The 26,595-nt window shown below is 37.5% G+C and overlaps 1 protein-coding gene across 1 annotated transcript in view; it reads left to right on the forward strand.

Annotated features, from left to right (window-relative positions):
- Window positions 1-26,595, forward strand: part of PCLO (piccolo presynaptic cytomatrix protein) — a 357,985-nt gene that overhangs the window by 195,043 nt on the left and 136,347 nt on the right. The window contains exons 5-7 of the mRNA XM_024738453.1: window positions 1-1,816; window positions 2,184-4,198; window positions 19,800-21,987. The exon at window positions 1-1,816 is cut by the window's left edge and continues 3,255 nt beyond it. Of these exons, the coding sequence (XP_024594221.1) occupies window positions 1-1,816; window positions 2,184-4,198; window positions 19,800-21,987 (6,019 nt within the window). The remainder of the gene's footprint in view (window positions 1,817-2,183; window positions 4,199-19,799; window positions 21,988-26,595) is intronic.

Genomic DNA, 26,595 nt, shown 5'->3' on the forward strand with positions numbered 1-26,595 from the left:
AAACCAACTATTCATCCTAAAAAAAAGGTAACGGTTCCTCCAGCTCCAGTTACTGCAACTACTGCAGCTACACCTCTAGTAGATTCTGTAGTTGCTACAGTAGAGACCACAGCTGCTCCAGGAAGTAATGGGTTACCTATAACAAAAATATGTACCTCTGTACCTCCTCCTGTCCCCCCTAAGCCATCTTCAGTTCCATCTGGACTTGTATTTACACATAGACCTGAGCCAAGCAAACCTCCGGTTGCCCCTAAACCAGCAGTTCCTGAACCTCCAGTCACTACCGCAAAACCAACAGATACACAGCCCAAACCAACAGGTCTACCTATAACTTCAAATATGACATTAAATTTAGTGACTTCAGCAGATTATAAATTGCCTTCCCCTACCTCTCCGCTTTCCCCTCACTCTAACAAGTCCTCGCCAAGATTTTCCAAGTCCCTCATGGAAACTTACGTGGTTATCACATTGCCATCTGAACCTGGGACTCCAACAGATTCTTCAGGGAGTCAAGTTATTACCAGCTGGCCCTTGGGATCACCCCCCAAAGATCTGATTTCCATTGAGCCAGTATTTTCTGTAGTTCCTCCTGTGAAAGCTACAGAAATTTCAAGTTCTTCACAACAGAGCCTGTACATCTCAGGAGCTTTGGAGACATTTTCTGCTATCCCTGTCACAACACTACCTTCATTTCAAGAACCCCCAACTTCAGTTACACAGTTTCTCCCAGCTGAAGTTTCCAAGGCTGAGTTTTCAACAGCCAAAAGTACAATCGCTAGTACTGGTCTCAGCAGCGTCTCTATATCCATTCCTCCAGAGCCTCTTGCTCTAGATCACCTCCATTTAGAGAAGCAACAGTATAAAGAAAATGTCAAGTTGCAACTGGTTGGTGATGCTATTGATCTGCGTACAGTACCCAAAGTAGAAGTTAAAGTAACTGAAAAATGTATGGATCTTTCTGCTTCCATGATGGATGTGAAGAGGCAGACCACAGTAAGTGAAATGTATGGGAGACAAATTAGTGCTGTCCAGCCCTCTATTATAAATCTCAGTGCAGCATCATCAGGAGTGACTCCAACATCCCTGGTCACTGAGACAGTGACTGCTGTCACGTGCACAGCTACTGCAAGTTACACCACAGGCACAGAAAGCCTAGTGAGTCTAGAACGTGCAACAGCAGTGCCACTCCAGCTCACTACATCAAAGCATGTAGAGCCCCCATGCAGGGTACCAAGTGGCCAGGCCTTTCCTACAGTTAGGGAGGAAGCACCAATAAACTTATCTTTAAGCACTTCTGTACACCCAGTGACATCAGCTCTTACGAAACCCATTACTGCACTTCCTGGTGGTGTCACAAATGGATGGACTGATAGCACCACATCACAGGGCATCACTGATGGGGAAGTAGTGGATCTCAGTACCTCCAAGTCTCATAGAACTGTTGTAACAATGGATGAAGCTACTTCAAATGTGGTGACCAAAATAATAGAAGATGATGAAAAACCTGTTGATCTGACCGCAGGAAGAAGAGCTGTGTGCTGTGATATGGTTTATAAGTTACCTTTTGGAAGGAGCTGCACGGCACAGCAGCCTGCAACGACTCTTCCTGAGGATCGTTTTGGTTATAGGGATGATCACTATCAATATGATCGAGCAGGGCCATATGGTTATAGAGGGATTGGGGGAATGAAACCTTCCATGTCTGACACTAATTTAGCAGAAGCTGGACATTTTTTCTATAAAAGTAAGAATGCTTTTGATTATTCTGGAGGAACTGATGCAGCAGTAGATCTAACTTCAGGGAGAATTCCTACAGGTCAGTATGATGTAGCAACAGACCTTTCCGTGAAATACCATTACGGTGTTCCTCATCTCATTTCAGGATGACAATGTGGTCCCTTTCCCAATTTTGTTACTTTTCATCTTTCTTTGGATGTTTTGGCACCATATTTTGGAGTACATGTGCGCTTTTGTTTCTTCATTTTTTTTTTAATCTGTTCCACACAAAGTCGCCTGCATGTGCCTGCATGTTCAACATTGCTTTTATTCCGCACCTAGGTAGGTTAGCCTGTGGATTTGCATGCAGTCCCGTTCATTATGTTCTTCAAGACTGAGTGGGCTTTCCAACCCCAAAAGCATCATTCGTTCTGGGAACTGCACTATAACTCTACCCTGTGTTTCAGGTGAGGTAATGGATTATTCAAGCAAGACTACAGGTCCATATCCAGAAACACGACAAGTCATTTCAGGAGTTGGGATTAGTACCCCACAGTATTCCACAGCAAGAATGACTCCACCTCCAGGACCTCAGTATGGTGTGGGGAGTGTTTTGAGGTCATCTAATGGTGTTGTCTATTCTTCAGTAGCAACTCCAATTCCTTCCACATTTGCTATCACCACACAACCTGGCTCCATTTTCAGCAAAACCATGAGGGATTTGTCTGGTGTGCACACAACTGACGCTGTGACTTCATTATCCGCCCTGCACCAGAGCCAGCCAATGCCTAGATCGTATTTCTTGACAACAGGGGCATCTGAAACAGACATTGCAGTGACTGGTGTTGATATCAATGCCAGTTTGCAAACTATCACAATGGAAACTCTGACAGCTGAGACGATGGACTCGGTTCCCACTTTAACCACAGCTTCTGAAGTCTTTTCTGAAGTGGTGGGAGAGGAAAGTGCGCTTTTAATCGTCCCCGAAGAAGATAAGCAACAACAGCAACTGGACTTGGAGCGCGAGCTCTTGGAACTGGAGAAAATTAAGCAGCAGCGTTTTGCTGAGGAGTTAGAGTGGGAACGGCAGGAAATTCAAAGGTTCCGAGAACAGGAAAAGCTCATGGTTCAAAAAAAGCTGGAGGAGCTGCAGTCAATGAAGCAGCACCTCCTGTATCAGCAAGAAGAGGAGCGGCAAGCCCAGTTCATCATGAGACAGGAGACGTTAGCACAGCAACAGTTGCAGCTGGAGCAGATCCAGCAGCTGCAGCAACAGCTTCACCAGCAGCTCGAGGAGCAAAAGATCCGCCAGATCTACCAGTATAACTATGACCCTTCTGGAACTGCTTCTCCACAAACCACTACAGAGCAGGCCATTCTGGAAGGTCAGTATGCTGCCCCAGAAGGTGGTCAGTTTTGGGCGACCGAAGATACAACCACCACAGCCTCTGCCGTGGTGGCGATTGAAATACCACAAAGCCAAGGATGGTACACAGTTCAGTCGGACGGGGTTACTCAGTACATTGCCCCACCTGGCATCCTGAGTACTGTTTCAGAAATACCTCTGACAGACGTGGTTGTAAAAGAGGAGAAGCAGCCCAAAAAGAGAAGTTCTGGAGCTAAAGTCCGTGGCCACTATGATGAGATGGGGGAAAATCTGGCAGATGATCCCCGCTGCTTTAAAAAGATAGTGGACAGCGGGGTACAAACTGACGATGAAGAGTCAGCGGATCGGAGTTACGTGAGTAGGAGAAGGAGAACTAAAAAGAGTGTCGATACAAGCGTCCAAACGGATGATGAAGATCAGGATGAATGGGATATGCCTACTAGATCAAGGAGAAAAGCTCGCGTAGGGAAATACGGTGACAGCACTACAGAGGCAGACAAGGCCAAACTCCTTTCCAAGGTCTCCAGTATAGCAGTTCAAACAGTAGCAGAGATATCTGTGCAAACTGAACCAGTCGGAACCATAAGAACGCCTTCGATACGGGCACGCGTGGATGCCAAGGTAGAAATAATTAAACACATTTCAGCACCAGAAAAGACTTACAAAGGGGGCAGTTTAGGATGTCAAACAGAAGCAGATTCAGACACACAGAGTCCTCAATATCTGGGTGCCACATCTCCACCCAAAGACAAGAAACGCCCAACACCTTTAGAGATCGGTTATTCATCTCACCTTCGGGCAGATTCCACATTACAGCTGGCTCCTTCCCCACCCAAATCTCCAAAAGTCCTTTATTCACCCATCTCACCACTTTCACCAGGCAAAGCCTTAGAATCAGCCTTTGTACCTTATGAGAAACCCCTCCCTGATGACATAAGTCCACAGAAAGTACTGCACCCCGATATGGCTAAAGTTCCCCCAGCAAGTCCTAAGACAGCCAAGATGATGCAACGCTCCATGTCTGACCCCAAGCCTCTGAGTCCAACAGCAGACGAAAGTTCCAGGGCTCCTTTTCAGTATACCGAGGGCTACACGGTAAGAGTGCTTCTTCTCAGTTAGAAGACAATGGATGAGTTGATATTAACTGTGTGTTTGCAGACTTTAGGAGGCAGTAAAGGCTCCTGGTGCCTAATTCTAAATTTCAGTGAGGACTATTTCATTAGAAATTTGGGGGAAAAGATAGAAAAGTATACATCCATGTAGAAACACCAAAAAAAAAAGACCGTATTATGTGAGACAAAAATGAGAGAGAAGGTTATTATGATGTAATGAGATTGAAATTTTGTTCTAATCTTGAAATCTCCCAGGTGTCAATTGTAGACTGATTTTGGTGAGCACAGTTAATACTCATATTCAAGTATGATGGAATAAGCATTGAAGATAAACAGATAAGGCAAAGGTTGACCAAACATTTAAGCCCATGGATACTGGGATTCTTTAGTGGGAAGATCTGTGGAGATCATTTAACCAGTCTGTTCTTCCTTCCTCCGGAATGTTAACCTTTGTTGCTCCAGAGAGAGTATTTCTAGAGCAGAAAGTGTAAAATAATCTTCATAGTTCATCCATGCTTATTTTGTTTCTGGAAACTTTCTTAATCTACCTCAGATAAGCCTTAGTCCTAGTTCTCACAGAGGAAAAATTAATTTTTAATGTTCCTTTGAATAATAGAGTTTAATTATTTAGAAATATGCTTCAAAGGGGAAAGAACATATATGGGTATGTTGGACACATTCGTGAAGATCTCTATAGCTGAAAATAAGAAATGTTAGTAATCAGGTATAAAAGAAGGAGTATCCTACTTAAAGAAAACCTAATGTATAATTCTTCAGAAGGTTATTGATAAATCTGATAGTTCTATTTAAAACTAGATTTATGTTCAGATTAAGAGTTCCCCTCAGGCACTGGTTTCTGAACTCTAGATCTTCAAACCCCGAAGCATCTAAATAGGTTTTTCTGAGATATCACTCTGTTGCCAGCAACCCATATACATTAAACATTGGCTGTGGGCTGAAAAATATGTCACTATATGTAAGTCAATTTTTAGGTCTATAGGCATATTGATAGACATATTAATAAATTAAAAATTCTTACAAGTTTTCTAGTTTCGTAGGGGCATTTTGTTATTACGGACTTTCTCAAACAGTGTGTAACTGTCTTTGTGTGGGGGACAGGTCATAACTGTTTTAAGTCAGGGAACCACTGGTGCACTGAGATTTCATTCAGTTTACAGAGATTTGTTTTAATGTATAACTGTTTCTAGAGTTAAATATATTGCAAAAAATATTTTTAACTCGGCTATAATGTATAGGTATTTATTTTTACAGCTGTGCCCTATGAACTCATCCAAAGAGTTACTTGGAAATCTTTGAAAATACATTTTTAAACAGTATTTTAAAGTTACGTTCAAGGCTTCTGTCATTAGAAAGAACAGGCTTTTCCACTTGGTGTATTCATCATTTACTTTACGTATGGCCCTATAGCCTTAATTCAAATGAGCGCTGGGATAGAAGAGATTCAGGTGTCAGTATTTTTTCCTCGCAGTATTCACTTTGGATTTAGAAGTACAAAATGAAAGATACAGTGGGTCATATAAGTTGTATTATTGATTGTACCAGCGATACTGATTAACTGTCTAATCGTAAGAGAAGTTGAACAGAATTACCAAATACTCTGAGCCTGAAAAATCCTAAGAGTATTGAGCCTTGGAGCACAATCCAGTAGTTCCTTTTTTCTAATTGGTCACACTCAATGCATACTTTAATATGGAATAATTGTATACAGACTCAAAAATACTGTTTTACTGCACACACAAGGTAGACCATTTTATATACGGGCAATGGTTTTAGCACTTCAGATACTCTGATTCTAAGATGTGAATTTTTAAATTTATTTCTTGGCAAATTTCTAAACACTCTTTGAGTGTTTTAAACTAAAACGAGCTTCTCAATTATAAGCATGAATTACTAAATGTCAGTTGTACTGAAAAGAATAACCTAAGTGATATTCATAGTGTTGTGAGTTTAAGTTTAGCTCAATAATTTCTATATCATTAATTTTCTCACACCAATAAAATTGAAAAAAAAATTACACCATACAGTTCGACATAGTAACACTTGTAATTCAGCATGAAAGATCAGTTTTATATTATATGAGATTCTATAGTAACTTCTCCTCTTCCTGGAAGTTCCAGGAAATGTTTCAAAGAGGAGGTTCTGAAACAGGAAGGTGAGATCTCTGTTGGACCATGAAGAGAAAAATGGAGGTCATTCTAAATAGAGGAAACAGTTGTGCAAAGGTTCAGACTGGTGAACAGACATAAAGCAAAGAGGGGGAGGAAGGGGTTTACTATAAGTGAAACTGGAAAGGTAAGGAAGGACTAGGTCCCAGGGGATCTGATTTGCTGAGTTCAAGTTTGGATTACTTCCCTTGGCTGTGGGGAGCTTAGACCAAGCCACCATCATTTTTTGTTTACCCTGTGCCCTAGCCCATGGACCTCACCACCCTTGCCTTCCTTACAGTTTATTCTCCGAACTGCACCTAGGGTGATTTTCTAAGTGTACGTCAGATTTTGTCACACACTCTCCAGTAGATTCTCAACAGATTCATCAGGATACATTAGAAATTTCTTAACAAGGACCCATGTGATCCCAACTCAAAACCTCATTGGTCACTCCTACATTTACCCCCCTTCTCGCTCTGTTCCAACCACTGACCTTGCCTTTCTTTGGATGTGCCAACCTCATCCCCACCCAGGACCCCTGTTGGGATCTCTCTCTCCCCAGATCTTTGCCTGGCTCGCTCCTGTGTACAGGTTTCTGCTTAAATTTCACTTCCACAAAGAAGCTCTCACTCTCTAAATGTCTATCAGCATGAATCCCTGCACCCTCTAAATTTGTGTGTATTACTTACTAATATATATTTAATCAAATATCATCTTCCTTCTCCAGTAGATCATAACCTCTACAAGATCATGAATCTTTCTTTGTTTGCCTCTGTAGTCCCAAGAACCTAGAAGAGCACCTGGCACAAAGCAGACCTTCAATATTTATTGAATAAATGTATTAAAGGAAGGATTATAAGCCTAGAAGCAATGGATTAAGACATGCATTAAAAGACTCTGGCTGCTGACCTTTTCATTGCCACAATCTAGACCCATCCTAGCAAGTCCTGTTGATAATCTAAACTGATACCTCCTTTGCTTAAAGTGTCAGTTCCACTTTGTTTATTTTTATGTATTGGGTTGACCAAAAAGTTCGTCTGGGTTTTTCTGTAAGATGTGACGGAATAGATATTTGAAACAACTGAGCACAAGTTAAATAGCATTTAGCTATTAGTCCAGCCACCTTACAGATAAGGAGCAAAGCCCAGAGTAGGCTAGTGCCTTTATCATGGTTCTTTAATAAACCAGTGACCTGGCCAGGGTTAGAATGTTAAACTTGGCGCCTGACAGTTATTCTTTGTTAGTCTCTTCTGAGACTTATGGGACATTTTCTGATTCTTCTCGCTAATTCAGTACCATGCTTGTTGTCTTTTTTTTTTTTTTTTTTTTGCGGTACGCGGGCCTCTCACTGTTGTGGCCTCTCCCGCTGCGGAGCACAGGCTCCGGATGCACAGGCTCAGCGGCCATGGCTCACGGGCCCAGCCGCTCCGCGGCATGTGGGATCTTCCCAGACCGGGGCACGAACCCGTGTCCCCTGCAGGCAGGCAGACTGTCAACCACTGCTCCACGAGGGAAGCCCCTTGTCTTTTTATCTTGTCATTTCCTCTGCTCTCCCAAAAAATCCAATTTAAATCCCCATCAGGTTTATTCATTTTTTAACTTATTCTTGCTTACATTCACTCATTATCTCATTCATCCATCCATTGCTCTTTTCTAGACACCGTGGTAACATACAGGATGAAGCAGAGTTCATGCTTAACCTCCCACCACTGGGATCATTTTGTTCTTCTTGCCCAAGTATCGTATTTGTTTGCTAGGGCTCTCATAATAAAGTACCGCAAACCAGGTAGCTTAAACCACAAAAATGTATTGTCACAGTTCTAGAGGTTAGAAGTCCAAAATCAAGGTGTGAGCAGAGTTGGTTCTTTCTGAGGGCTGTTGCAGGCCTCTCTTGTAGCTTCTGCTAGCCTCCAGCGTTCCTTGGCTTGTAGTTGGTGGTCTCCCTGTGTCTCTTTACATTGTCTTCCCTCTCTGTGTGTCTGTCTCTATGTCCAAAGTTCCCCTCTTTATAAGGACACCCGTCCTATTGATTAGGTCAACACTAAAGGCCTGTTTTAACTTGCTTACCTGTAAAGATCCTGTGTCTGAGTAGTTTCACATTCTGAGGTACTAAGTATCAGGACTTCCAACAAACTTTTTTTTTTTTTTAACCCATAACACACATCAAAGCACTATATTGCCCTTTTTATTTGTTCATAGGCAAATGAAGACTGTTTGTTTGTTTGTTTGATTTTGTTTGCTGTATGCGGGCCTCTCACTGTTGTGGCCTCTCCCATTGCGGAGCACAGGCTTCGGACACGCAGACTCAGTGGCCATGGCTCACGGGCCCAGCCGCTCCACGGCATGTGGGATCTTCCCGGACCGGGGCACGAACTCGCGTCCCCTGCATCGGTGGGCGGACTCTCAACCACTGCGCCACCAGGGAAGCCCAGACTGTTTTTATGGTTTGTTGCTTTGTCTGCATTTGGTCCTCTTTCCATACTCAGTTATTTTTTTCTTAGTAACTATTTCCCAAGCTTTTTGGAGAGCTTTCATTATTACAAAGTTCTTCCATATGGGTAAAATCTCTCTTCCTGGAGTTTCCAAACATTTGTCTTAATTCTGCAGTTTTAAACATCAGAGATTTAAATTTATTCCATTCCTACTCTATAGGAATCCAACTATCTGAGATCCTTTAACTCTGATAGAGTTTTTCCATCATGGAACTGTGGTTACACCTTTGACACACAAATTTCAAGGCAGGATTCTATATCATCTGGTTAGTCTTTCCCTGGCACTTTGAATTCATGCTTAGCCCTAAGATATCTCATAGATTTAATTGGTTAAATTAGCACTAATTAACATAAAATCATAAAATAATACAGAGTGGGCATAAGTGGTGCAGGGAGTTATCAGAGATCATTTTATTGAGTTATGTAGTATTCCCCTGTGTCTGTAAGAGGTGAGCTATATCTCTTTTCTAGACCTTATCACTCTGGTATCAAAGTCACAGCCCCAAAGCCAGATTCTATTTTTGACAACTTTATATAACCAAACACTTTTATCTTGTGGTCTGCTTCCTTTTACAAATAGAAAATTTTAACTCTGAGTAAAGATGGAAAAAAATTACCACGTTTTTACTTGAGTTCTTCTGATTGCTCCCCAGGAAAATTCCCAAGAGATACAACTAAAGTAAATTTAGAATTTATTCCTTCCCATGGGGCTGAGCTTGCTACTTAGATACCACTTGAAAATAATGTATTTTCATCATGATTTAGTAAAAGCACAGAAAGGAATAAGCTTTGTAATGAAAAAATGGTATGCACACAGAGATTTTTTTCTAACTTTCATCAGTGGACTTCTTCAATTAAAATGTTTTATGGAAGTCACATAATGAAAAATGAGTGGACACTAGTGGAGGGTGACCAAATCATCTGTAATGATTGAATGAAAGTAACACTACCTTCCCATCACTAAGTCTGGCAATTGTAGATATCCTGTTAATTCCCTTTCCTCACGGTGGGGGGTCGGGGGGGTACCTTTGGCAGTTTCTGTATTTCCTCAGCAGAAATTTGCTGACTGTCATTAAAGAGCTTTACCTTATTGGTTAGTAGAAAAAAATTTCAAATCTCCTAGTAACTGTGTACCTTTCATGGTCTATGAAGTATATAATGGTGCTTCTCTAGAAATTTTAGATTCCTGTTCTTTATAACCATTCTAAAGTTATTCTTTTAGGTAATAAGGCCTTTACTGACTGACCAAATGAAAACCACTCACCTTTCTAACACTCTATCCTTATGCCTTTCTTGATTTTTTTCCATATCACATATTATTATCAAAAGTACTATGTCTGTTCCTTTATAATTTCATGTATTGTCTTTCTTCCCCAACCAGAATTTATGGGTGAGGATTTTTGTTAATTATATTCACTGCTATATCCCCAGTGCCCAGAACAATGCCTGGTTCACAGTAGGTTCTCTATAGCAGTAAATTAATTTGATGAATTAGTGAACAGACCGCTTTATCCACCAAACTGCTTTTAATTTGGGGGTGATTCACCAATTCCTTGCTCCCACCTAAAACAAAAAACAGAAACAGGGCTTCCCTGGTGGCGCAGTGGTTGAGAGTCCGCCTGCCGATGCAGGGGACACAGGTTCGTGCCCCGGTCCGGGAGGATCCCACATGCCACGGAGAGGCTGGGCCTGTGAGCCATGGCCGCTGAGCCTGCGCGTCCGGAGCCTGTGCTCTGCAACGGGAGAGGCCACAACAGTGAGAGGCCCGCGTACCGCAAAAAAAAAAAAAAAGAAAGAAACAAAGCAAAACAAATAAATAAAATCTTATTCATTCTCCGTACGACACTTCTTGTGTAGTTCAGGGTTACAGGTTTTCCTTCTGCTTTCCCCTGTGTTTTTCTTCTTTTGCTGAACAGATGACAATGCGCTTTCTCAAATTTATTTCAGTCCAGTATTTTTGTGTGTGTCTGTGGATTACCTCGAGCATCACACCTATGAAACTTTCATAAACCAGAGCACCAAAACGTGTTCCTCATGCTCTTTTTCTTTCTTTTACACAATGAAACTGTTTACGTCATGACCCCAGATGATCACAAACGTCACGAAAGGAGGTTAAACTCGCTCTTTTTGCAAAGTATAACTTCCTTGTTCCCACTTACCTCTGCCTGTAAAACTCATTTTGTACAGCTCTTCAGAGCTTCTTGCTATCTGCTAGATTGGATGCCGCCTGACTCAAGTGGATTTTTGCTCAAATAAATTGTTAAAATGTTATAAAAAAAAAAAAAAGGTTAATGTAGCATGTTCTCTACAAAATCAGGAGAGAACGTCATAGCCATTGGAAGATATAGCAGTGTAAATTCAAAGGATTTGTTTGGAACTAGATTTATCATTCCAAGATTTATCTGTCTTTAAAAAAAACACAATGATTTTTTTCTATCAAAAGAAATAGCACTTTTTATCAATAATGATACATGCCACTTTTGTGCACTAAGATAAGCTACATTTAAAATGTTGTCACCTCTGTCTGGTCTTAAAATTACATAAACTGCCAAGTGTTAAAACTTTTTCCTACCCTTAGACTTGTTGAACAATTTTAGAGCTTTTTTAGTAATAGACAAACTCCTTATTAAAGTATTTTTGTTCTAGAGTTTAAGCCAGGATCCTATTGCAAAGCAGATGGTATTCATGAGCTGATTTTTACAAGAATGTGTTTTGCTTCACTGATTGCTGTTTTGATAGCTATTTTTAAGATTTTTAGAACCCTTTAATGTCTGTTTCTGAGAGTAATTTCCATAACCTAAATTGAGAACTTTTATTTCTGTCAATTTTATTTCTGTCAGAATATACAGATTTAAGAAATAATGACCGTGATAACCAAGTGTGATTTGAAGAATAATATTTTTTAGGGGTTGTTTTTCATTACTGTCTTTGGAAAGCAACATAAGAAACCAGTCTATTAAAACTGACTTTGACGAAATAAGCTGTTTTATAATGGTAGTATTTACATATATGAGAGAAAAAGTATTCATATATTAAAGACTGACTTTCTAGATAGCTGAGGCCTCATTTTTTTCTATAGCTTTTACACCCTCTTCATTGCTAGTACACTTTTCTTATCATATTTCTTCTTTATGATTAAAATCTTGGATATTATTATATATTATTATACTATTATATTATAAAATAGGAAATAGTATGTTAAAGTGTTTTTCAAAATAAATGGCAGTAAAATAATAATTTATGGTCATTATTATTAGGGTCTGGTAAAAATCAGATTGAATGTATACATGTAGACAAATGTCAGTGAAAACCAGAAAATTTTTAAATTGATCTCATCAATCTAGTGTTCAGTAGGTAACCTTTGCTATTTCATTGTAATCGGTATCTAAGGATTAATTTCAAAGCAAGCCTTTTCAGACTGAAGGGGAAAAAAATCAGATTATTTGTGTTATTTTTTCTCAACGTCAACATTTCAAACTATGCCAATAAACATAATTATAAGAAACAGACGTATGTTCCTAATGTTCAGTGAAAGACCTTTGCTGAAAATGTAACCCTAAATATTAGGAATTACTAGTTTAACACGGGGGAGTTCTGAACTAATAGAGCATTGATTGTTACTGACCCAGTTTAAAACCACTGAGCATCATTTAACAGTTATTAGCGTCCTAAGTATTTTATCATAATATTCTTAATTCAGTACACTACCTGTTTTGAACAGCTGTGCAGTTTAAAACTGACTCTACATAAAGCTACCTACATATTCTCGAAAATACATCCCGTCCCAACAAACAGACATGCACTTTTGTATATTTGTTTATGTTTTGTTTTGGTTTTTTTTGCGATACGTGGGCCTCTCACTGTTGTGGCCTCTCCCGTTGCGGAGCGCAGGCTCAGCGGACATGGCTCACGGGCCCAGCCACTCCGCAGCATGTGGGATCTTCCCGGACCGGGGCACGAACCCATGTCCCCTGCATCGGCAGGCGAACTCCCAACCACTGCGCCACCAGGGAAGCCCTGTTTATGTTTTTTAAAATTACTACTTATTTAGGATTCTATAATCTGCCACATGTGCTATTACTGAAATAAAATAACAAGCAACTAAAATGATCGTGATATAAAAATTTGGAAAAGTTTCGAGGTACAATGTACATAGTGGCATCAAAATGTATTCCACTAGTTGCTTTACTTTTTCTTATCACTATGTTCAACATAAAAATACATGTTTGTAATAGACATATTTGCCTATACATATACATCTATACATAAGCTAGTTAATACTTTTATAGCCTTATATAACTAATAAAATAGTTTCAAATTCAGTTGCTTGGTAGAGATCCAAACCATTTCTTTTCTGTAGGTTTTATATTTATTTTATTACATATTTTAAAGATGAGAAATCTGAAGTCCAGGTCAGTGTTCTTTGCACCTCCATACCCACCCAATATTAATTCCATTTGTAGCAAATGAATTTCTTCTACTTAACAGGGTTTTCTTTTTGGTCCTCTTCTGTATCTTGACTTATGTGTAGAGTTTGAATTAGGAAAGCACCAGAACAAGTATAGTGAGGTAAATTGAGCCTGAAATGAACTGGCTAAATAAACTGAGGTAACTTAGTCTAAAGCTTTAAACAACAAAGGGAATTTTTATCTTTTTTTTTCTCCTTAAGAACAGTTTGCTAGAGATTCAAATTGAAACGGTTGAGAAAAGCGATGGTTGAGCACAATGTAAGAAATCTTTAAGCTAAATTATAGAACTGCTATCTCTATTTATTTTGGTTGAAAAAATTTTATAAGATGACAAATAAAAGCTTAACTTTGTGAAGAACAGTAAATAACCCCTAGGGAGTAAACAGTAACATTAGAAGAGTTGAAGCTAAAAGTGATTATACTCACCCTCTCTCCTCCTCCTTCCTCAACTGAATGAAAAAGATATATACGAAAATTGTTTGGGCTCACTGATAAACCATTTTAACTACATAAGTAAATCACTCTTAATAAGTTGGACCACATTTTAATTTCTGACCTGTTGGGTAGTATATTTTAACATGACAGGGACAAGACAAGTCTCCAGTGTTTTTTCTGATAAAACTCAGCCCTAATCACAGAGCTCAGTCTCCAGGCATAGAGGCTACTTTTATGGGTTAGTCATTTACTTTTTAGAAGGTCGAGCTGAAATCACTGTTTAAAGTACTAATAAGCACTAGTTGTAGAGAGTTTCAGGATACTTCATGAAAGACCCAACATCATGACATTTCTCCTTTTGACATTAACAAATGTGCATGAATTTCTTCAGTGTGTCATAGGTATTAAAATGATAGTAATGTTTCTAATAAAACAATGTTATTTTGTTTAGAATAAGCTTCTTTGCGGCGCTTTCAACCAGTTCTTCCATTTATGGCATGAGCTGATGCCTGTAAATGCTCACTCAAATGCACTGCAGTCAATAAGCTCAGGTTTCACTAGTTATCCATTTGGAAAATCATCTAATCACCCATCAAAGTATACCTCTGTTCTCATGTAACTGAATTTATAGAATTAAGGATTGGAAAGTTAACCTCTTAAAATAACACTTAGAAAAAATATTGTTGAATTTACATAAGTCCATGCATGAGCTTTATCATCTCAGAAGACCAAAAAAAATATTTCTTGCCACTTAATTTAATTGCCATCCTTTATCAGTTCTTAATAGCACTGTCTTCTAAAGAACCAGATGGTTCTCCTGTTCATATGGAAGAAGGGCCATGGTCCTCCTTGCCAAGGAAATTTTGTTGTTTAATTTAACTTGGGGGAAGCTATTCATGTGATTTAGGTTTATGAAAAATAACTATTTTTATTTACTGCACTCATGTAGGTCAAAGCAGCTTGGAAGTATTTTAATGTCATGTTCCAAGGTTTTATAGGCCAGAGGATAATAAATCAATGAGAAAGGAACAAAAAACAATAACAGAGATTCCTGTGATTTTGTGGTTAGGCATTTCAAGAGTCTAAACATAAATTATCTTTATTATCTCAAGATAATTTAGTAAAGACTGTGCCACTATTAAAAGGTCATGATGTTTCTCATGGCTTTAGGTAAGTAGTTATTGAATCATTCCTTAAATTGCTAATGATCTGAAGTGCTGGAAAACATATCACATAGTAATCAATCATCATTCTAATACTCCATGTACAAAACTGTAGCATAATTAGAGATTTACATTTTACAGCATTTGAAATACAGTTATTTTTGTTCTGAATACAGTTATTTTTGTTCTGATGAGAGATTGTCAATGAGAAATGCAAATGAGGAGATATTTTTTGGAAGCGTTGGAATCACTACAATCCCTCTTTGTGGATCAATAATTTGTTCTCAAAATGAAGTAAGTCACAGGCAGGCAATACTATAATATTCAGCATGCTGAAAAAAAAAAAAGCAGGTGGAAGAGATGTATCTTACTTTTTAAATATACATTTATGTTTTAGGGTAAGTTTTCAAGTTAATTCTTGGAAATTTTTATTAACTTTAATTTTCCACTTCAGATTGCTCGTATAAACCATTAACACATTTTCTGGTAAAGGGATGTAGTCGTTATCTTGTGGTAGCATGGTAGAACTGTAAATGGATTTGCGCTTGAAGAAGGAGTCAACGTTAGCTAGTTCTTCATAGCATTCCGTCTCCTAGTCCAGCAGCACTATGTAAAAGTTAAATGGTATAGAAATGAGAAAATAGGTATCTGTGTTTATTTTCCAGTGATCTGATCTGATTTTAATTCTTATGCTATCATGTTTTCATAGCCTTTAGGTTAGTCAGTGCTTTTAAATTACTTCTTTGTTTCTCTTTATACTCACTGGTTATCAAACCTTGTTTCTGCTTAGCTAAGAGCATATAGGCAAAATACGTTTTGCTGCCCCAATAAATTTTTGAAGTAATAACTACAAAAAGAGTGATTTTAAACATAGTAATAACTGGATGTTGGGAGATTAAAAGGAAAAGAAAAAGGAGGTCATCAGTACATTTAAGCATTTCCTTTTCTCTTAGGAAAATGATCAAGAAAACGTAATTTTGAATGAAGCAACACACCAGTGAAGAAGTATATCTGTAGTCTTGCACAGAAATGTGTTTTTCTAATGAAAATGTAAAATCTAGAAATAACAAAGATGGACGGATGGGAGGGATAGAAGGTAGGAGGGAGGAGGGAGAAATACATACACATACATATGTATAAAAAATGATCACCTTAAAAACTTCTAAGAGGGCTTTCTAAAATACCTTATACAGATTTTAGGAGAAAAGAAATTAATCTGCTTGGGACATTCCAGAAAATAGAAGGCAATACGTGTTGCACAGACTGCCATCTCTGATGCGTCTGTCCAGTGAGGTAGAAACTAGTTTTCTGCTTGGCTGCCAGCCCAAGAGCAGTGACTTTCAGCAAGAAAACAAGACAAACTGGGGCAAGAGGCACATCAAGGAAAAGCTTAAAGATGCCTGATGAAATATTGAGTGCCGCTTTCACAATATTAATTGGAGAACATTTTTGCCTCTGCTACTAGACTTTGAAAAATAACTTGTGTGTGACTTTTAAATATGTTCTATTACTTTGTTTTTATTTTCTGACTAATAACGTCTTGTGTTTCAGTTTCTCACTTTTTTCTGGCTACTAGAATATTACAATAATTAAAGAACTACTTAAAAAAAAATTTCAAGTACATTCACAAATGGTAAATTCTCTCCCATAGCTGTAGAGACTCAAGACTGTTTATTGATAAAGGTCTTTATATTTTTTCAGTGATTCGGTGGTATTTTCATAGCAATGATGATACTGCTTGTTTTGAGTTTGATTCATGGAAATAGTTATGAAATTATTCCACAGTACTCTAGTTGAAGAAATTTGATGGCTTTATTTTGTGTGTGCCAGGCACTGTGCCTTATTGCAATGCCTATTGGATTCTAGATGTTTTATCAGTTTTTAAAGTATTTTTCCATGAGTGGTATCATTTAGAATTTCATTTTCACAGGTCACTCCTCCGTTGTCTTTCATTTTTCTTGTATATCTTAAAGCAATAGAAATCACTGAGCCCTTGCACTCAACATTTGGAATGTTTTAGCTGTGTGTAGGGGTAAGGGTGGGACGGTGGTAAATAATGGGTCTGTTTTGGGAGCACATTATTAATGATACAATGTATAGGATAGAATGCTGAATATTTTTATATTCAACTGCTATTTTGTGTCAAAACTGGAAACTGTAGATGTTGGGGTAGAGAGACCCTGGAAGGTGAATTAATGCTTTCATTGACATTTCAGAGAGTGAGACTCTGCTTCTAGTCCTTTTTCAAGGAAGGACGTGTAGTCATGTTATCCAGCTTGCAGCCTTGTGTTTATCTGACAGCTTCATCTTCATCCTCCATCCTAACTTTACAAAGTTAAAGGAGTATGCTAACCAGTGTTCATATATTTTATTTGTTTGTTTGCGGTACGCGGGCGTCTCACTGCTGTGGCCTCTGCCGTTGAGGAGCACAGGCTCCAGACGCGCAGGCTCAGCGCCCATGGCTCACGGGCCCAGCCGCTCCGCGGCACGTGGGATCTTCCCGATCCGGGGCACGAACCCGTGTCCCCTGCATCGGCAGGCGGACTCTCAACCACTGCGCCACCAGGGAAGCCCTCGTGCGCATGTTTAACCTCCTTTGGTAGGGAGGAGAATTCTTACTTTCAAAGTAAGACTTTTCAAATGTCTTCATATTATGCAATGCCATTACACTTTCAAAGTAATACACTTAAACGCTCTTTCTCAAACAATTTCACAACCACAATCATGTAGTACACATGAACATCTTAAATTTGAAAACTCTTAATGCATATACCAAATCTTCCAAATGCTAGTCTAGGAAAAGAAACAATCATTAATTTCAGCCTCCTATTGACCTCCATTATATTCAGAGAACTGAGAAGATTATTTTGAAAAAAACTTTTTAAAAACAGAAGACATATATTTGTTAGTATTTTGGAAAATTATTAAGTAGTAAGATTTCAATTTTAATTTTATTACTATTTTATTATGGTCAGTTGATATTAAAAAGCATAATAACGTGCATTTATTAAGAAAACAGTTTTTAAAAATACTTGGAATATGAATTTACCAAATTCCACAGTTTTCTGTGGAAATAAGGGGATTTTACAAGGAAATAATACTTAATGGATGCCTACAATGAGTACTAAATATTTTACACAGAGGTCTCATTTGCTCTTCATAACAACCCTATGACTTGATTGTGAGTATTAAATACAATAAAAATAATTGAGGGTGAGAGAGAATAAATAACATGCCAAACAGCTGCTTTTGTGGTTCCAGTTCCCCTTGAGATTTCTCTGTGAGGATGAATAAGCTATGATTTCAAAATCACTCTGCCATATTTTACAAACTCACAACATTTATTCATTGTGAATTTGCATTCAGATATTTAAAATTTCAGAAATACACATAAACCTCAGTTGACCTTTAGGATATTGCTTCTGATTATTTCTATTAAACAATTAGGTCGATAAATGGAGCAGAAAAATAACAGAAAACAGATTAAAAAAACACCAAGGTAACAAATTTGGGAGTAGTAAAAAGGCAATAAAAGTTCACTGTCTTGGGCTTCCTTGGTGGCGCAGTGGTTGAGATTCCGCCTGCCGATGCAGGGGACACGGGTTCGTGCCCCGGTCCGGGAAGATCCCACATGCCGCGGAGTGGCTGGGCCCGTGAGCCATGGCCGCTGAGCCTGCGCGTCCGGAGCCTGTGCTCCGCAACGGGAGAGGCCCCAACAGTGAGAGGCCCGCGTACCGCAAAAAAAAAAAAACAGGGTCTTGGACAAATATGATATAATTAATTAGACATAATTCCCATATACTTTTTGTTATTTCGGGGTCCTCGATTTTTAGTGATTGGGAAAAAGGGAAGAATTAAGGTCTTTGTATTATTAGCAAGAAGAAAAAAGTAAAGAATATGCAACTAGAAGGCAAAAGGCCTGAGATCTAGTTGTGAATATGCTGCTACATGGTTGGGTAACTTTGAGTATATCAGCTTATTTTAATTATAGTCAAAATGATCTCTCATGTCTTCTGATATTCTAAAATTGTATGATTCTCAAGACCAGTGATTCTTAGAATGCAAGTTTATGACAAATTAACCAAATAAAATTGAAAATATCTGACAGCTCACTGATAAATTTTATCTGATTTTTTTAAAGATTTTAATGAGTTTTTGAATTGTTTGTAGTCACTTCCTTTTGCTTCATGTAGAAGTTACTAAAGCATTTAGAAGAAGCTGAAATTACTAAAGAATAATAGCATTGAAAGAAAATAGAAAACTCAAATAGTCAGAAAAATATTGAAAGATTAAAGAGGAAATTGGTTCAGATAACTCTTGGGGAAAAAGAGACAGCAGCAAATGAGAGGATTTCATTTCAAAACATTTCATGATTGGAATAGGAATTAGTCACTTCAGGGGGTGAAAGTAGGAATGGGAAGATAGAAGCAAACAATTGAACAGCACAATGAGCATCTTCAACAAATATAACTTAACCTTTAGATAGTTAACACGAACGCTCTGGGCGTACCTTCAGTAAGTAATACTATGTATATTCAATAGGATGGAAAATGAGAGTCTAACTAAAATATAATCCTGCCCAGCAGTGTACTCTGTGCTTGATTTCAGAACTCACTTCTAATGTTACAAAGTTGTAATAATAATCAACTTACCAAGAAGAGGAAAATTATTTTTCAGTTAACTGCATTTGTGACTAATACTTGAAATTATGTGTAGAATTTTAATTTTATTATGCACTTGTAGCTAAAACATATGAACTCACTTTTATTTAAATGTAAATTATGGTTTTTTTGACCTTTTACTTTTTTTCGTTGATGATAAAGTATTTTGTTAAGTATTTTGTTTACTTAATTACAGACAAAAGGTTCTCAAACCACGACACCCTCTGGCACTCAGAAAAAAGTGAAGAGAACTCTGCCAAACCCACCTCCCGAGGAGACCTCCACAGGAACTCAGTCAACATACAGCACTGTGGGCACAGTTTCCAGGAGAAGGATCTGCAGAACCAACACGATGGCACGAGCCAAGATTCTCCAGGATATAGACAGAGAGCTCGATCTTGTGGAGAGGGAATCTGCAAAGCTTAGAAAGAAACAAGCAGAACTTGATGAGGAAGAGAAGGAGATTGATGCCAAGTTACGGTACCTGGAAATGGGGATTAACAGGAGGAAAGAGGCATTGTTAAAGGAGAGGGAAAAGAGAGAAAGAGCCTACCTCCAGGGAGTAGCTGAGGATCGTGATTACATGTCTGACAGTGAGGTCAGCAGCACCAGACCCGCCCGAATCGAGAGTCAGCATGGCATAGAGCGACCGAGGACTGCTCCCCAAACTGAGTTCAGCCAGTTTATACCACCACAAACCCAAACGGAATCTCAGCTAGTCCCTCCTACAAGTCCTTATACCCAATACCAATACTCTTCCCCTGCTCTTCCTACCCAAGCACCCACCCCATACACCCAACAATCCCACTTCCAGCAACAGACTCTGTACCATCAGGAAGTTTCACCTTATCAGACTCAGCCAACCTTCCAAGCTGTGGCAACGATGTCCTTCACACCTCAAGCTCAACCTACACCAACACCACAACCTGCTTATCAGTTACCGTCACAGATGATGGTAATACAACAAAAGCCCCGGCAGACTGCGTTATATTTGGAGCCCAAGATAACTTCAAACTATGAGGTGATTCGCAACCAACCCCTGATGATAGCACCTGTTTCTACTGATAATACGTATGCTGTTTCCCACCTTGCTAGTAAGTACAACAGCTTAGACTTGAGAATAGGATTGGAGGAAAGAAGTAGCATGGCAAGCAGCCCAATATCAAGCATATCTGCAGATTCTTTCTATGCAGATATTGACCATCATACTCCACGAAATTATGTCTTAATTGATGACATTGGAGAGATTACGAAAGGAACAGCCGCTTTAAGCAGTGCATTTAGCCTTCATGAAAAAGACCTGTCAAAAACAGACCGTCTCCTTCGAACCACTGAGACACGTAGGTCTCAAGAAGTGACAGATTTCCTAGCACCTCTGCAGACTTCTTCCAGATTGCATAGTTATGTGAAAGCAGAGGAAGACCCGATGGAGGATCCTTATGAGTTAAAGCTTCTGAAACATCAGATTAAACAAGAATTCCGTAGAGGGGCAGAGAGCTTAGATCACCTCGCTGGTCTTTCCCATTATTACCATGCCGATACTAGCTATAGACATTTTCCAAAATCTGAAAAGTATAGCATTAGTAGACTCACACTTGAAAAACAAGCAGCAAAACAACTACCAGCAGCCATACTTTATCAAAAGCAGTCAAAGCATAAGAAATCACTAATTGACCCTAAAATGTCCAAATTTTCACCTATTCAAGAAAGTAGAGACCTTGAACCTGATTATTCGAGCTATATGACTTCTAGCAGTTCATCTATTGGTGGCATTTCTTCCAGGGCAAGGCTTCTTCAAGATGATATCACTTTTGGCCTCAGAAAAAATATTACAGACCAACACAAATTTTTGGGATCATCTCTTGGCACAGGGCTGGGCACATTAGGAAATACCATACGGTCAGCTCTGCAGGATGAAGCAGATAAGCCATACAGCAGTGGCAGCAGGTCCAGACCTTCTTCCAGACCTTCCTCTGTCTACGGGCTTGATTTATCAATTAAAAGAGATTCTTCCAGCTCTTCTCTAAGACTGAAAGCTCAAGAGGCGGAAGCTCTAGATGTTTCCTTTAGTCATGCATCACCCTCTGGCAGAACTAAGCCTACCAGTTTGCCGATTAGCCAGAGTAGAGGAAGAATACCAATTGTGGCCCAGAATTCTGAAGAGGAAAGTCCACTCAGTCCTGTTGGCCAGCCAATGGGAATGGCCAGGGCTGCAGCTGGACCCCTGCCACCAATATCTGCAGACACCAGGGATCAGTTTGGATCAAGTCACTCATTGCCTGAAGTTCAACAACATATGAGAGAAGAATCACGGACTCGAGGCTACGATCGTGACATAGCTTTCATCATGGATGACTTCCAACATGCCATGTCAGACAGTGAAGGTAAATTGGGCCTCAAACTACCTTGTTACTCTCAAAACTCAAACTCTTGTGTTTCTGCATGTTTAATTTTCCTACTCCACGGACGTATTCTACTTTTCTTGGTGCGTCTTTTGCATGTTTACTTCTATTTTATTTCTTGTAAATGGAAATTTTATCTTGTGTATAGATTTCGTAGCATGCTCTTCTTTATTTCTTTTTAGTTTATTCTTTTACTGTTGTTTCTTGGTTGTTTGCTTGATTTGTTTGGTGTCCACTTTTCCAAAACCATTACCAAATAATTGTGTCAATAAAATATGGTCATCCTTTAAATCTATAGTTGGAAATATTTTCATTGTATGTTTCTTTTATTTTTTTAAAAGGCATTTTTAAAGTTATTAGTTTCTTTCAGTTTGTGAAATGATTAAGGTTTTGAGCCATTAAGTACTATTCTGCTAGACTCTGTAATAGAAAATTATTTATGTCATTTTGTGAGATCAGTGTTCGTTAATTCAGAGAACGTTCTCTTTTTGAGAACTTTCAAATAAGTCCTTAATGTTAACATAATGTAGAGTTTTATAATTCTACTTAAATAAAAGGTTTGTATTTTAATCTCTCTCATTATGAATGTCATAATTGACAAGTTTGTACATTTTGCATTACATACTAGAAAGCTTAGTACTAAGTATGGTTTTGACAATAAACAACAGTATTATCCACATGCTTGTCAGTATGTATGAAGCATTGTTTAGATTTTAAAATTGGAAATTTGTACACTGCTTTTGTGAATTTAGCTGTTTGAGCTGAAGCCTTCCTTGTGTGTTCAGTTAGCCTTTTCCATGGCTTTGCTTTTTGCATTATTCCATTTTTTTTTGACCTAAATTGTCATTACTAGTTTTTCATATTGAACAAGAGATTTATGGCAAGTACATACTTAACTGAAAACTGGTTCATGGTAATTTTCTTTGTTTAATCATATAGAACCATAAGGATTTTAGAAAATGACCTAGACCAAGTCTAAATTTGAAGACAGGGTTGGACAGGTACAGAGATGTGAAGTCTTGCCCATGCCAAGAGGACTCATGACACTTGGTTCTTTTCTTTTTCCCCCCTCTGTGGTATACATTTGAATGTAGGTGTGGTTTGAGTCCTAAAAATAAAATATTTCTCATCAAATAAAAATGTATTACTTCATGGCTTTAGAGAGTGCGAAACACTAAGTTAACATGAACATCTCTTATTTTAAATCTAACATTTTCCCTGAGGACTTAGAGGAAAATATGTTTTCATGAAAAGGATTTTCTTTGTTCTGTATCTAGACACCAATATGATTTTAGAAGTTCAAATGTAGGTTTGATCAGGACTGAGGTAATCACTGGATCTGAAGGAGGAGAGACTGCTTTTTCTAGTGAAATTCCAAGAGACTATTCACTTCCTGATTTGTTTTATTCTCTACAGGCTATTGGATTGACCATTTTTTATTGATAACCAGCCAATTAAATAAAACACTCTGTGTGGTTTTTTTTTATTTAGCCGATTGTTTGAATCAATCTACATAGTTAAGTAAGTTATATAATGCAGAAACGTTTACTTTTTTCTTTTTTCACAATCCACATTTTACACACATTATATATGTATATAAATATATATATAAAATGACTGCTACAGAAGAATAAAAAGGCTCTTCAATAATTGTATCTGTAAAATAGCAAAATAAAAACTAACAGGTCAATCACATAACTAAACACCTAAAATCTGTGTGTGCATGATGAACATATACCTGGAGAGAATTTGACAAATTAATTTATTCATCACAGATGTTTTGCCATCATGGTTCCAGACATACAGATGTTTCTAGATATTCCAAAATACGGCAGTCATTTACGTACAACCATGTAAAAATAACCAAATTTTAATTTCTCATATGTTTGGATGATGTGTACTCATAGTCATCAAAGACTATGGAAACTTGATAAAATATTAAGACACATCAAAAAATACTTATCAAATACAATTTGGTAAGTATTTGGAAGTATCATAAGCTTAAAAAAAAGCATGTTAATCTCCAGAAGATTATTTAAACTAATTTGGATGAGACATCATGCAGCATACAAAATTATGAAATATGTAACGATGACACCAGAGAAGTAAACAATTACAATGAAACTTACACAAAGTCAAATTGAGTTAAAATGTATTTTTAGATTAAGCAGACAAGAAATTTAGTCATAAAAATCATGTTGATATAGAATTCTACAAAGAAAAACTATAACAAACTGAATTACATATGTAATATTATGTGTGTGAATTGTAGTGATTATCTTTAAAAGATGTATGTTTTAAAATGTTATCTATTTTCTTTGTGTTTATATCTCAAAAGCATATCACTTTTCTTCTGGTGAACAGTGGTCTGCTTTTCTTTTGAAATCTTGGATTCCTTGGGTAATTAAGAAAAAAGTAGAAAATATTCTTTCCAATTACATAACTCAAGACATTATACTCATGAAATATTAGGGATTTTTAAAATAAAAATTAACCACATATATACTATATCTGTGTTTGAATGATACTAAAACAACTTTGAAAAGTATAACATTCCAACAGGCTATTTAGTATCATGTAAACAAAGCAGATTTAACTGATTTCAAATTTTTGCGCTTTCTCTGAACTCAAACTCTAGGTTATAGACAACAGGATGTTTTTCAGATGTATTCTGTATAACTCCAATTAATTTTGAAATATCTCATTTGAGGTATAATCTAGGTAGGCATAATTTATGTTGCTTACTATTTATGACCATCAGCTTGAAGTCTACAACTTAATATTCATTCATGGTTAAGAGAAAAACTAAACTAGAGACAGTCAAGTTGTATTTCTACAACCGCAAATATTTTGTTGAAAACATTCTTTCAAAATATACTCCATGTAAAAAGAGAAAAAAAGCATCGGTATATGCAGTCTTTAAAAAAATATTCCAATGAATATTTCATACAGAGTAGAAGTAAGCTGTTCGTATAACTATTGTTACAGTCAATAATGTGAATAATGCTAGACCCCAAAATAGCTTTCTTGCATTTTACATTTAAGAAAAGAAAATATCAGTGGCTTAAAACGATGGGATGTTAATCTCCAGCAAAATTATTTAATTTGGAAAATATTATTATTATTATAAAATTTAGTTTTTAAAGTTCGGATCTACTGTGGCAGATCAGACAATTGCAGTTATAAACAATTAGCAATTAAGTCCAACTTGCTGTAAATGATGAAGACAGAATCCAATATAAGAGCAGATTTATATAATCTGGTTTTTCTTCATTGATCTATAAATTCCTATGCAAAACATGCTAGCCATCCTAACTTGGTTACGTATAGAGTCATTATAAGACATAATACAATCAAAGTATGTCATCAGAATTGGAAATAAATTGACAAAATTTATATATCAGGTTGAGATTCTGCCTTATCTGTATAGACACAACCAAGGAAACATTTTAAAGGATTGTTATTTTAAATGCATTAAGCAAAGTTGTATATTCAAGTGAAATCATGTAGTGCATTATCCAAGATAGTCATTTATTAAAATCAGTATAGAGTATTTTTTATGAAAAACATGTAATAAAGATATACAAAAATTAATATAAAATGATGTTTGTTGATAATCTAATAAGTTTTAGAGATTAAATAATGGATTTTCTATTTACTTATCAAGTTTATATTAAATATTTCTTTCATAAATTTAGTCACTTGGTGTCAAAACTATGAAAAACCATAATAAATATTGAGTAGATTGTGAGAAAAGATTGTGTAACTGTTAATGAGATTCAAGGGACAAATTAATATTTATTTTAACATGTGCTTATCATAATTAGGATATTTAGCTTTCTTTAGTTGATGACTAATTTTCCTGTGTTTCATTCATTTCCTGAATATTATGACATTTGCAAGGCATTGTTTTTAGTATTGAGGGAGAAAAAAAAAACAACAGAAGAAGACATGAGCCTTACCCTCAAGCAGCTTAGAGTCTAATAGGGGAGATCAGATAAGTACATATGCAGCCACAAACCAGGTATGTATCGTATTTCCTCAAATCTAAGGCTGACTAAATTATGACACATCATCTATCATTCTGTGTTTATTCGGGGAAAGTGCTGTGGTTAATCAGTGGCCTTGACCAAGATCACGGGAGATGTAGAGGTGAGTAATGCTGTATATGCTGTGGGTTTGCCAGCCCTGCCAGTAAAAAGCTAATGGAAATTGCCTGGGAAAAAGTCTTGGGAGAAAGCAGTAGAAGAGAAGTCAGTGATGTAGACAGAAAGAGAAGTGTAATGAGATAGAGAGGAACACTCAATAGTACGGCATTGTAGAAGCTAGAGTTTCAAGAAGGCATAGGTTGATAGCATCATCAACAGATCTTTCAGGATGAGCACCTGAGAAGGGGTACTCCATCTGCCATTTAGGAAGCAAGAATATATTTCCAGAGACTATTAATTAGGGATCCTTTTACAAAGAATAAAATTACATAAAGTCAAATTCTGTATATTAGGTAAACAATGATTTGGGGGCACTAAATAAGAAAAAGACCTTGGAAGTACCAAGAACTGAATGGGATGAAAATTTTTAAATACTATTTAT

The sequence above is a fragment of the Neophocaena asiaeorientalis genome, unplaced genomic scaffold (genome assembly GCF_003031525.2).
Source record: "Neophocaena asiaeorientalis asiaeorientalis breed wild unplaced genomic scaffold, Neophocaena_asiaeorientalis_V1.1 scaffold89, whole genome shotgun sequence".
Classification (NCBI taxonomy): Eukaryota; Metazoa; Chordata; class Mammalia; order Artiodactyla; family Phocoenidae; genus Neophocaena; species Neophocaena asiaeorientalis.